The sequence below is a fragment of the Protopterus annectens genome, chromosome 17.part0, assembly GCF_019279795.1.
Source record: "Protopterus annectens isolate FY-2018-M chromosome 17.part0, PAN1.0, whole genome shotgun sequence".
NCBI lineage: Eukaryota > Metazoa > Chordata > Ceratodontiformes > Protopteridae > Protopterus > Protopterus annectens.
This window is the reverse complement of record NC_056751.1, coordinates 696,383,929-696,398,093: the sequence shown is the minus strand read 5'-3', so window position 1 is coordinate 696,398,093 and position 14,165 is coordinate 696,383,929. Positions and strand designations below refer to the sequence as shown.

The window sequence follows — 14,165 nt, the reverse complement described above, 5'->3', positions numbered from 1 at the left end:
AATCGCAGCATACTTTAAAACAACTTTTTACCATTAAGTTGACATTTAGCTGTTTTAGAATAATGGCTTATGTTTTGAAACTGGACATTTCTTTATATTCTAAACAGATATGATCTTTATAACTTGCAACCCATGTATTAGCATTAGCAGACAGCCAAACACAGGAGTCCATCTTGTCCCAACCTTAAGGACTGGATTCCCCTCTCTTCTATTAGAGCTAATTTATTAGCTGAAACTACCCCTTTGGTAACCTATAATCACTTATATTGCATTCTTCTTCATAATGCATCTCTTTTTCAGAATATTTTGTCCTAGCTAGCCTTACTTGCAATCTCAGGTTTTGTGTACTCTTCAATTTACATATGACAGCACATGCTTGGAAGATATGCTTTGACCATCAGACCATTTCAATGAAAGAAACTAAAAATCAGATTGAATTTTGCTTGCTAAATAAATAAGTTATACAGACTTATGTTATAAATATCTGGATTATTGTAATATGATATGCATATTAAAGAAAACATTAAGGTTGTGAGCTGTAGTTCCTAGTGGGGCTGGGTTTGATTCCCTCAGCTCTCATTTGCCTACTGTGTGACCTTGAGCTAGTCACTTAACTAGACATTGCTCCCAGGTCACCCCTGGGAAGAGATTGTGTGTTCAGTGGGCTTACCTGGTTAGCAAATAGGATTATTATTGTTGTTATTATTATTATTAATAGTAGTAATATAGCTGCAACTGTTTGCAATTAACATTTGATAGAGAGCAGTGAAGCATGCATTGTCATGATACAGATAACTGCTTACAGAATGGCAGTACAAAGCAGCTGCTACAGCGGAAAATGCTAGTTGAAATAAGTGGTAATACTGTTTAGAATCTAGTTATATCGCAATAAATAACAGTAACCTCAAATTACAGCAAAAATATCTGACAGTATATGAATCATTTTTTTACAGGGGAGACCATCTATAACAAAACAGATAAATCAGGCTGGTGTTACTCTGCCTTGTGCAGTGAGAACTGCGAAATTGAAAAGCACAACGAACCATGTATGAGCCCTACAACAGTTCCTGCTACAACAGTTCCTGTTACAATAGTTCCTGCTACAACAGTTCCTGTTACTTCTGTCTCACCATCTACAGTCAGCACTCCAGCAGCAACAGAGTCCCCTTCAACACCAGCATCAACAGTTTCATATGACTGCAACAACCTTGTTCCACCAAGAAAGGTAAGTTCTCATTGACTGTCTCTAAATATATAAGTTACCAGAATTCTTGTTCATCTGCTTATCTATTTCTGCAGCGTTTTGGGTTGCTTTGAAAGCAATCAAACATCATGATTTTTGTTGCAAGTCTTAGATTTAAATTCATTCCTTTCATTTTCTGATACCTCCTTTGCGCTATTCATGTTCATTCATCAGACATCGTCTCCTGGCAAGCAATGCACATAATTCAGAGAAAAATGCCTAGAGGGATACCAGCCTACTGCAGAACACATGTTCATTCACACACTATCACACCACACATGTAGCTTTTCGCAAATTACAGGATTAACAATTCACCTGCAAGCATGTGTTTGGAATATGGAAAGAAACCTGTGACCCCTTCAAAAACCCATGTGGCACAGGCAGGACATGTAGTCCCTACACAGAAGGCGCCACAGCCAGGAATTAAACTAGAGTACCAAAAACTGTGAGGAAGCACTGTGAACAACTACTCCACAGTGCCCCACTTAGATTTAAATGCCTTCATAATTTACAGGTAACTGAACTCCATTTGCTCTTCTTTTTGATGACATTTGGTAGAAGACCTTTTTTGTTTCCTGTGCATCTGTTGACCTCTTCACAGCCTCCTTAACCTGATAGCTGCCTATGGTTGGGAGGGTGGCCTAATGGTTAAGGTGTTTGCCTTATAAACACAAGGTGCAGGGTTTGAATCTCACAAGGGATAATTGGCTAGGCTTAAAAACAAATGGCTTTCAAGCACAGTTAGCCTAGTACTAATCTATGAACCTATTATTTAGTACATTTATTCCCACTGTCCTTACTAATCTGAGGGGAGGTGGTACACTCCACAGCAATAAACGTGTCTAATAGATGGTAGGGTTCATAGGTTCATAAGTAGGTACTAGGCTATCGGCCCTAGGGCCTATACAAGCCCAGCCAAAAAGGTACCCTGGCTTTTGCCACCCAAGAAAATTATTTTCCTGTGCCACTGTCGAGCAGAGCCACAGAAGGGATCCCCGGGGTGAATTTCCTATTTTCCATCCAATCATCAAGATTTTTCTTGAATAGTGCTAATGAGGAGCTTTGTTTGATATAGACAGGTAGTTTATTCCAGAGTATGGGAAGTCTCTGGGTCAGGAATCTATCCCTTTGGCATGTTCTGTTTATTGTGGTGACAAGGTTTAAGTCCTTAGAGCATGTAGCTCAGTGGGATTGGGATTTCTTTAAGTGGAGCATGTCCAACAGCTCTGGGTTTGACATAGCTTTGTATGTTAGGCAGAGATCACCTCTGATTAGGCGATATGTGATGGAGTAAAGCTGGAGTTTTTTGAGATGGTCTGCGTAGGACATCTGTTTGAGGCTGGTAATCCTCTTTGTGAGGTATTTCTGCTACCTTTCCAGTTGTTGTAGATGTCTTGTGAGGTACATACCAAAAGGGGCATTGTACTCTATAATGGGTCTAATGAGTGATGAGTAGAGGGGAACAATGACTTCTTTTTTTCTGGATGAGAAACCTTTTGTGATGAGGTGTGCCACATAGAAGGATTTCCTGACTACTGTGGCGATGCGATTATCAAAGGAGAGACTACTGTCCACCTGTGTCCCAAGGTCTCTTATCACACTTTTGGTGTTAAGTATACTACCGCCTATGTTGTAGTTCATGGGTACAGAGTTTTTACCAAAGGGGGTGACAATGCACTTTTTGTCATTGAGCTTGAGGCCATGGCTTTGACACCAGGCATCTGTCTCAGTGAGGCCCTTTTGTTGGATGTCCACATCATTATGAGTTTCGATTATGGCTCCTAGTTTGCAGTCATCTGAGAACTTCGTTAGCCAAAGACCTTCTGTGTTAGCCCAGGCATGCCAATAAGTGTCTGGGTTCTGCTCTTAGGTTACCGAAGCCACACATGTGTGGCTGTCACCACAGCATATCTGCAATGTGCATGTGCATTGGGGAAATAGCATGACAGCCATCAGATAAGGATTAGTGCTCCAAATTTCTGGTGACGGCTTGGATGATCACCCTGTCACATGTGACTACCACCTGTATGAGGTACCTTTGCTCCAGGATATTAATAGGCACAACTGCAGTGATTGGTCATCTGGATGACAGACCACAAAGCAAAGCTTAACAAAATAAAGGTTCACAAAAATACAAAAATAAAAACAGGCAGAGGAATATTATTTATACTGCAAATCCAAATATTTGCAAGACTGGAGAGTTTTTCAGTTCTACACACAATGAGGCACACCAAAAATTAATCAGAGCTAAAAATAAGTGGCACAAAATGTGCAATGTACACTAAGATGCATACAAATACAGTATTGTTCAAACAATATCACAGGCAGGAGAATATCCAGTCAGAGGAGAGCAAGATAACACTTCTCATTTATCTGGACAATTATTTTAATTTATTTACTGTTAACTGGGTAAACCTGCTGGTCACAAGCCCATTGTTGTGGTGCCTGGGAGCACCGTCTGGTTAAGTGACTTTGTAAGAGTCACACTGTAAGCAAATGGATGCCGAAGAAATTGAACCCTGGATGACAGTAAAAAACCTTGTTAGCAGCACATAGTCTAAAACTTCAATACTAAACCACCTGGTAAATTTAAATTTAAATAAACTTCAGTACTAAACCACCTGGTAAATTTATGTTTAAATAAACTTCAGTACTAAACCACCTGGTAAATTTATGTTTAAATCAACTTCAGTACTAAACCACCTGGTAAATTTAAATTTAAATAAACTTCAGTACTAAACCACCTGGTAAATTTATGTTTAAATAAACTTCAGTACTAAACCACCTGGCAAATTTATGTTTAAATAAACTTCAATACTAAACCACCTGGTAAATTTACGTTTAAATAAACTTCAGTACTAAACCACATGGTAATATAGTCATGGTGGTGCAGCTGTTAGCATTGTCGCCTCACAGCAAGAGGTTCTCCCGTTCGATTCTCAGCTGGAGTGCCTTCTGTGTGAAGTCTGCATGTCCACCCCCCGCCGCGGTCAAGTGACGTTAAAGACATGCAGGTAGGTGCAAGTGTGAATGGGCGTGCCTTCATTGAAGGCTGTGTGTCGGGCTGGCAACTTGGCACCATAAAAGTCCACTGCCAATCATGAGCAGACTGGAGTTCCGCTGTGGCGACCCATAACTGGGAAAAGTCGAAAGTCTTTTTATTTACTAAACCACCTGGTAAATTTACATTTAAATAACATTCTGAGCATTTGATCAGTAGCAATATGTCTGTTGTAATATAAACTATTTATATTCACTTGAAAACCGGACGTACTTATGTAAGGGAAGTGAGTAAATCAATTCTAACAGTACTGTTTGAATTATAATATATATATATATATATATATATATATATATATATATATATATATATATATATATATATATATGTGTTTACACTATTGTTTGAATTGTATATCTATTTATATCTATATCTATATCTATCTATCTATATATATATATATATATATATATATATATATATATATATATATATCTATATATATATATATATATATATATATATATAGAGAGAGAGAGAGAGAGAGAGAGGATCTCTCCCTCTTTGTCTGTGTATACATGCACACACACACACACACACACACACACACACACACACACACACACACACATACACACACACACACACACACACATATATATATATATATATATATATATATATATATATATATATAAAATATTGGTGTCTTCCCTCCACCTTTAGTTGTCCACATTTGTCCATTATATCCATGTTTTTTCTTTACAGATCGAAGGTGCTGGTTTTGATTGTCATCAGCATATGGGTCAGCACCTTTTCAGAATGTTATTTTCTATGCAGCTCCCATGTGCTAATGGCTATAATAGTAAACAAGATGGAACTTCCACAGAAACCCCTCTCCTGCCTGCAGCTTGAGCCCAGTAATTTCTTAGAAGTTCCCTTTTCTGATTTAGGGGTGCTTCCCTATTCCCATGGCAGACAGATGAACCATGGCTGCTTAGTTCCTCCCTTCCTCCCCTGTTTCACTCTTCAGACATTTGGAACACCTCTTCAGTTCAGACCACAACTGCTGCAGACTGACCCCTTGACCCTGTGCCATACATTTGGGTAATGCTGACAACATTTGAACTTTAGGACAGTCTTTTGTGTTGCACTATAATTTCAGTATAATATCACTTCACCCTATCCCTTCACACACAGCTCAAGGGGACCACAATGATTCATAAAGTACAGTTAGACAAATCACAACAAACTGAGACAAACTTGTCAAACTGACATTTCACTAAATCACTTACAGCCCTATGAATGAATTTTAAAACATAGTTTTACGGGGAGTTGGAGGAGGAGTGAGGTTTAAGGGAAGACAAGAATTCAGCAATGTATGTAATGTTGGACTGATGACAGTTGCAAGAAAGAAAAGATATGTGATGTGTAAACATCAGCATGATTATCTCCAGTGCCAAATTATTCTTACCTCTAAACATTTGTGTTACCCATACGATTTCCAAGGTGACTCCTGCTTCTGACCCTTTCCTTGACGCTCCTCTCAATTCCCCTTTTCCACTAATAAAATGTATACATAGTGTCTCTCTTTTTACATGTATACATAGTGTCTCTCTTTTTACATGTATACATAGTGTCTCTCTTTTTACATGTATACATAGTGTCTCTCTTTTTACATGTATACATAGTATCTCTCTTTTTACATGTATACACAGTGTCTTTCTTTTTACATGTATACATAGTATCTCTCTTTTTACATGTATACATAATATCTCTCTTTTTACATGTATACATAGTGTCTCTCTTTTTACATGTATACATAGTGTCTCTCTTTTTGTTGTGATGAGCTTGTATTACATTTGCATTCCACTGTTTGAGGCATTTGTTACATTCTGTTGCTATTATTTTTAGTGTAACCCAGGCTGAATCTGCAATTGGTCATGGAGTGATCAGTGTTCTACTCTGGTAGTGAAAATGTAACTAAAATAAAATAAAAATAAAAATAAATAAACATTTTACATCAGCACTAGCCACTAATGCCACTGAAACACATGGGCTGTGATTTAAAGTATTTTTTTCATACTGCATCTGTAGGTTTCTTTTAATACTAGATCATTAATAACATCAAGACTGGGTCACAAGCTTGAAGAAGTTGACATTCTGAAATGTATTCATTTTCAGTGGGTATTGATGACCTTTTCTAATGCTATATTTTAATCAGTCCAGTCCTTCAGTGCATTTTAACACTTGGTACCATTCACCATCCTTGTTATTACTACTGAATCATATCATGTAATCACCCTGTCTACATGTTATGCACCATGTGCCATGTAACCAACCTGTCTACATGTTATGCACCATGTGCCATGTAACCATCCTGTCTACATGTTATGCACCATATGCCGTGTAACCACCCTGTCTACATGTTATGCACCATGTGCCATGTAACCATCCTGTCTACATGTTATGCACCATATGCCGTGTAACCACCCTGTCTATATGTTATGCACCATGTGCCGTGTAACCACCCTATCTACATGTTATGCACCATATGCCATGTAACCACCCTGTCTACATGTTATGCACAATGTGTTATGTAACCACTCTGTCTTCATGTTATGCACCATGTGCCATGTTACCATCCTGTCTACATGTTATGCACCATATGCCGTGTAACCACCCTGTCTACATGTTATGCACCATGTGCCATGTAACCACCCTGTCTACATGTTATGCACCATATGCCATGTAACCATCCTGTCTACATGTTATGCACCATATGCCGTGTAACCACCCTGTCTACATGTTATGCACCATATTCCGTGTAACCACCCTGTCTGCATGTTATGCACCATGTGCCATGCAACCTCCCTGTCTACATGTTATGCACAATGTGCTATGTAACCACCCTGTGCATATGTTATGCACCATGTGCCATGTAACCACCCTGTCTACATGTTATGCACAATGCCTTATGTAACCACCCTATCTACATGTTATGCACCATGTGCTATGTAACCACCCTGACTACATGTTCTGTACTGTGCGGTCTACTTTACTTACCTGAACAGCCACATCACCGACTTTCACTTCACTGAGACCACAGGAACGAAAAACCAGAAGACCCTGAGATTATAATGGAGGCAAAAACAACTTTCACTTGAAATTCTATGTGTGTATCAGTTGCCATTATGTTTTCTGTTTTAATTGTCCTTTTTCAATGATACTATACTAACATGCAATCTGCGATGAAGAAGGCACATCAGCATTATCTCCAGTGTCAAATTATTGTGCAGTTCGACTTATCTCTAAACACTTACATATAGTTTCCAAGGTGACTCCTGCTTCTGATCCTTTCCTTGATGCTCCTCTCATTCCCCTTTTCCACTAGTAAAATGTATACATAGTATCTCTCTTTTTACATGTATACATAGTATCTCTCTTTTTACATGTATACATAGTGTCTCTCTTTTTACATGTATACATAGTATCTCTCTTTTTACATGTATACATAGTATCTCTCTTTTTACATGTATACATAGTGTTTCTCTTTTTACATGTATACATAGTATCTCTCTTTTAACATGTATACATAGTATCTCTCTTTTAACATGTATACATAGTATCTCTCTTTTTACATGTATACATAGTGTCTCTCTTTTTACATGTATACATAGTATCTCTCTTTTAACATGTATACATAGTATCTCTCTTTTTACATGTATACATAGTATCTCTCTTTTTACATGTATACATAGTATCTCTCTTTTTACATGTATACATAGTGTCTCTCTTTTTACATGTTTACATAGTATCTCTCTTTTTACATGTATACATAGTGTCTCTCTTTTTACATGTATACATAGTGTCTCACTTTTTACATGTATACATAGTATCTCTCTTTTTACATGTATACATAGTGTCTCTCTTTTTACATGTATACATAGTATCTTTTTACATGTATACATAGTGTCTCTCTTTTTACATGTATACATAGTGTCTCTCTTTTAACATGTATACATAGTATCTCTCTTTTTACATGTATACATAGTATCTCTCTTTTTACATGTATACATAGTGTCTCTCTTTTTACATGTATACATAGTATCTTTCTTTTTATATGTATACATAGTGTCTCTCTTTTTACATGTATACATAGTGTCTCTCTTTTTACATGTATACATAGTATCTCTCTTTTTACATGTATACATAGTGTCTCTCTTTTTACATGTATACATAGTGTCTCTCTTTTAACATGTATACATAGTATCTCTCTTTTTACATGTATACATAGTGTCTCTCTTTTTACATGTATACATAGTATCTCTCTTTTTACATATATACATAGTATCTCTTTTTTTGTTGTGATGAGCTTGTATTAGGTTCATAGGGTTATAGAATGATACTAGGCTATTGGCCCAGAGGCCCTTATATGCCTAGCCAAGAATTTCAACCATGTTCCCTCAAAGTCAGCGCCTGTTTCCCTAGTCCAGCAGGGACACAGGTGGGATCCCAGGGGTATATTTTCTGTTTCCCATCAAGTTGTCCAGGTTTCTCTTAAAGAGGGCTAGAGAGGTAGTCTGCTTGACATGGAGAGGGAGTCTATTTCACATATGGGGGAGTCTTTGGGACACAAATCTATCCCGCCAACAAGTTTTATTAATGTCACAGACCAGGTTAAGGCCTTTTATGCAGGTTGCGCATGTGGAGTTTGTCTTATGGCTATGCGGCAACTCCATCAAGGATGGGCCTGAATTGCCCTTGTATGCCAGACACCGGTCACCTCTGAGCAGTCTGTATGAGATTGAGTAGAGGAACAGGGCTTTTAGCCTATCTGTATAGGATAGGTGTTTGAGACCCTGGATTTTCTTGGTCAGGAACCTCTGTGGTCTCTCCAACTGCTGCATGTTCTTGGCAAGGCACATGCTGAAGGGGGCATTGTACTCGATAATGGGTCTGATAAGGGAGGAGTACAGGGATGTATTCCACTTTTTGATGTATTTGTTACATTCTGTTGCTATTATTTTTAATGTAACCCAGGCTGAATCTGCAATTGGTCATGGAGTGATCAGTGCTCTACTCTGGTACTGAAAATGTAACTAAAATAAAGTAAAAATCAAAATAAACAGTTTACATCAGCGCTGGCCACTAATGCCACTAAAACACATGGGCTGTGATTTAAAGTATTTTTTTCACACTGCTTGTGTAGTTTTCTTTTAATACCAGATCATTACTAACATCAAGACTAGGTCACAAGCTTGAAGAAGTTGACATTCTGAAATGTATTCATTTTCAGTGGGTATTGATGCCCTTTTCTAATGCTATATTTTAATCAGTCCATTCCTTCAGTACATTTTAACCATTGGTACCATTCACCAGCCCTTGTTATTAGTACTGAATCATAACATGTAACCACCCTGTCTGCATGTTATGCACCATGTGCCATGTAACCACCCTGTCTACATGTCATGCACCATGTGCCATGTAACCACCCTGTCTACATGTTATGCACCATGTGCCATGTAACCACCCTGTCTACATGTTATGCACCATGCGCCATGTATCCACCCTGTCTACATGTCATGCACCATGTGCCATGTAACCACCCTGTCTACATGTCATGCACCATGTGCCATGTAACCACCCTGTCTACATGTTATGCACCATGCGCCATGTATCCACCCTGTCTACATGTCATGCACCATGTGCCATGTAACCACCCTGTCTACATGTTATGCACCATGTGCCATGTAACCACCCTGTCTACATGTTATGCACCATGTGCCATGAAATCACACTGTCTACATGTTATGCACCATGTGCCATGTAACCACCCTGTCTACATGTTATGCACCATGCTCCATGTAATCACACAGTCTACATGTCATGCACCATGCACCATGTAACCACCCTGTCTACATGTTATGCACCATGTGCCATGTAACCACCCTGTCTACATGTTATGCACCATATGCCATGTAACCATCCTGTCTACATGTTATGCACCATATGCCGTGTAACCACCCTGTCTACATGTTATGCACCATATTCCGTGTAACCTCCCTGTCTGCATGTTATGCACCATGTGCCATGTAACCTCCCTGTCTACATGTTATGCACAATGTGCTATGTAACCACCCTGTGTATATGTTATGCACCATGTGCCATGTAACCACCCTGTCTACATGTTATGCACAATGCCTTATGTAACCACCCTATCTACATGTTATGCACCATGTGCTATGTAACCACCCTGACTACATGTTCTGTACTGTGCGGTCTACTTTACTTACCTGAACAGCCACATCACCGACTTTCACTTCACTGAGACCACAGGAACGAAAAACCAGAAGACCCTGAGATTATAATGGAGGCAAAAACAACTTTCACTTGAAATTCTATGTGTGTATCAGTTGCCATTATGTTTTCTGTTTTAATTGTCCTTTTTTCAATGATACTATACTAACATGCAATCTGCGATGAAGAAGGCACATCAGCATTATCTCCAGTGTCAAATTATTGTGCAGTTCGACTTATCTCTAAACACTTACATATAGTTTCCAAGGTGACTCCTGCTTCTGATCCTTTCCTTGATGCTCCTCTCATTCCCCTTTTCCACTAGTAAAATGTATACATAGTATCTCTCTTTTTACATGTATACATAGTATCTCTCTTTTTACATGTATACATAGTGTCTCTCTTTTTACATGTATACATAGTATCTCTCTTTTTACATGTATACATAGTATCTCTCTTTTTACATGTATACATAGTGTTTCTCTTTTTACATGTATACATAGTATCTCTCTTTTAACATGTATACATAGTATCTCTCTTTTAACATGTATACATAGTATCTCTCTTTTTACATGTATACATAGTGTCTCTCTTTTTACATGTATACATAGTATCTCTCTTTTAACATGTATACATAGTATCTCTCTTTTTACATGTATACATAGTATCTCTCTTTTTACATGTATACATAGTGTCTCTCTTTTTACATGTATACATAGTATCTCTCTTTTTACATGTATACATAGTATCTCTCTTTTTACATGTATACATAGTGTCTCTCTTTTTACATGTTTACATAGTATCTCTCTTTTTACATGTATACATAGTGTCTCTCTTTTTACATGTATACATAGTGTCTCACTTTTTACATGTATACATAGTATCTCTCTTTTTACATGTATACATAGTGTCTCTCTTTTTACATGTATACATAGTATCTTTTTACATGTATACATAGTGTCTCTCTTTTTACATGTATACATAGTGTCTCTCTTTTAACATGTATACATAGTATCTCTCTTTTTACATGTATACATAGTATCTCTCTTTTTACATGTATACATAGTGTTCCTCTTTTTACATGTATACATAGTATCTCTCTTTTTACATGTATACATAGTGTCTCTCTTTTTACATGTATACATAGTGTCTCTCTTTTTACATGTATACATAGTATCTCTCTTTTTACATGTATACATAGTGTCTCTCTTTTTACATGTATACATAGTGTCTCTCTTTTTACATGTATACATAGTGTCTCTCTTTTAACATGTATACATAGTATCTCTCTTTTTACATGTATACATAGTGTCTCTCTTTTTACATGTATACATAGTATCTCTTTTTACATATATACATAGTATCTCTTTTTTTGTTGTGATGAGCTTGTATTAGGTTCATAGGGTTATAGAATGATACTAGGCTATTGGCCCAGAGGCCCTTATATGCCTAGCCAAGAATTTCACCCATGTTCCCTCAAAGTCAGCACCTGTTTCCCTAGTCCAGCAGGGACACAGGTGGGATCCCAGGGGTATATTTTCTTTTTCCCATCAAGTTGTCCAGGTTTCTCTTAAAGAGGGCTAGAGAGGTTGTCTGTTTGACATGGAGAGGGAGTCTATTCTACATATGGGGGAGCCTTTGCGACACAAATCTATCCTGCCAACAAGTTCTATTAATGTCACAGACCAGGTTAAGGCCTTTTATGCAGGTTGTGCATGTGGAGTTTGTCTTATGGCTATGCGGCAACTCCATCAAGGATGGGCCTGAATTGCCCTTGTATGCCAGACACTGGTCACCTCTGAGCAGTCTGTATGAGATTGAGTAGAGGGACAGGGCTTTTAGCCTATCTGTATAGGATAGGTGTTTGAGACCCTGGATTTTCCTGGTCAGGAACCTCTGTGGTCTCTCCAACTGCTGCATGTTCTTGGCAAGGCACATGCTGAAGGGGGCATTGTACTCGATAATGGGTCTGATAAGGGAGGAGTACAGGGATGTATTCCACTTTTTGATGTATTTGTTACATTCTGTTGCTATTATTTTTAATGTAACCCAGGCTGAATCTGCAATTGGTCATGGAGTGATCAGTGCTCTACTCTGGTACTGAAAATGTAACTAAAATAAAGTAAAAATCAAAATAAACAGTTTACATCAGCGCTGGCCACTAATGCCACTAAAACACATGGGCTGTGATTTAAAGTATTTTTTTCACACTGCTTGTGTAGTTTTCTTTTAATACCAGATCATTACTAACATCAAGACTAGGTCACAAGCTTGAAGAAGTTGACATTCTGAAATGTATTCATTTTCAGTGGGTATTGATGCCCTTTTCTAATGCTATATTTTAATCAGTCCATTCCTTCAGTACATTTTAACCATTGTTACCATTCACCAGCCCTTGTTATTACTACTGAATCATAACATGTAACCACCCTGTCTGCATGTTATGCACCATGCGCCATGTAACCACCCTGTCTACATGTCATGCACCATGTGCCATGTAACCACCCTGTCTACATGTTATGCACCATGTGCCATGTAACCACCCTGTCTACATGTTATGCACCATGCGCCATGTAACCACCCTGTCTACATGTCATGCACCGTGTGCCATGTAACCACCCTGTCTACATGTCATGCACCATGTGCCATGTAACCACCCTGTCTACATGTTTTGCACCATGCGCCATGTAACCACCCTGTCTACATGTCATGCACCGTGTGCCATGTAACCACCCTGTCTACATGTCATGCACCATGTGCCATGTAACCACCCTGTCTACATGTTATGCACCATGTGCCATGAAATCACACTCTCTACATGTTATGCACCATGTGCCATATAAACACCCTGTCTACATGTTATGCACCATGCTCCATGTAATCACACAGTCTACATGTCATGCACCATGCACCATGTAACCACCCTGTCTAAATGTTATACACCATGTGCCATGTAATCACCCTGTCTACATGTTATACACCATGTGCTGTGTAACCACCCTGTCTACATGTTGTACACCATGTGTCATGTAACTACCCTGTCTACATGTCAAGCACCATGCTCCATGTAATCACACAGTCTACATGTCATGCACCATGTGCCATGTAACCACCCTGTCTACATGTTATGCACCATGTGCCATGAAATCACACTGTCTACATGTTATGCACCATGTGCCATGTAACTACCCTGTCTACATGTTATGCACCATGCACCATGTAATCACACTGTCTACATGTTATGCACCATGTGCCATGAAATCACACTGTCTACATGTCATTCACCATGTGCCATGTAACCACTCTGTCTACATGTTATGCACCATGTGCCATGTAACCATCCTGTTTAAATGTTATTCACCATACTCCAAACCCTCCCCCAACTCCTCTGCTCTCTACTCATTCATCCTACAGTTGTTGTGTCTTTCGGCTTTTCCCGGTTAGGGGTCACCACAGTGGAACTCGGTCCGCTAATGATTGGTAGTTGATTTTTACGTGCCGAGTTACCAGCCCTGACGCACAACCTTCAATGAAGGTACGCCCATTCACGCATGTCTCCATGCAGAAGACGCTCAAACTGAGAATTGAACCGGACAGCGTCTTACTGTGAAGCGACAATGC

General features: G+C 38.6%; 1 protein-coding gene across 1 annotated transcript in view; it reads left to right on the top strand.

Annotated features, from left to right (window-relative positions):
- The window catches only part of LOC122791500 (mucin-5AC-like), a 272,677-nt gene that overhangs the window by 161,260 nt on the left and 97,252 nt on the right, over positions 1-14,165 (top strand). The window contains exon 33 of the mRNA XM_044059242.1: positions 954-1,225. Within this exon, the coding sequence (XP_043915177.1) occupies positions 954-1,225 (272 nt within the window). The remainder of the gene's footprint in view (positions 1-953; positions 1,226-14,165) is intronic.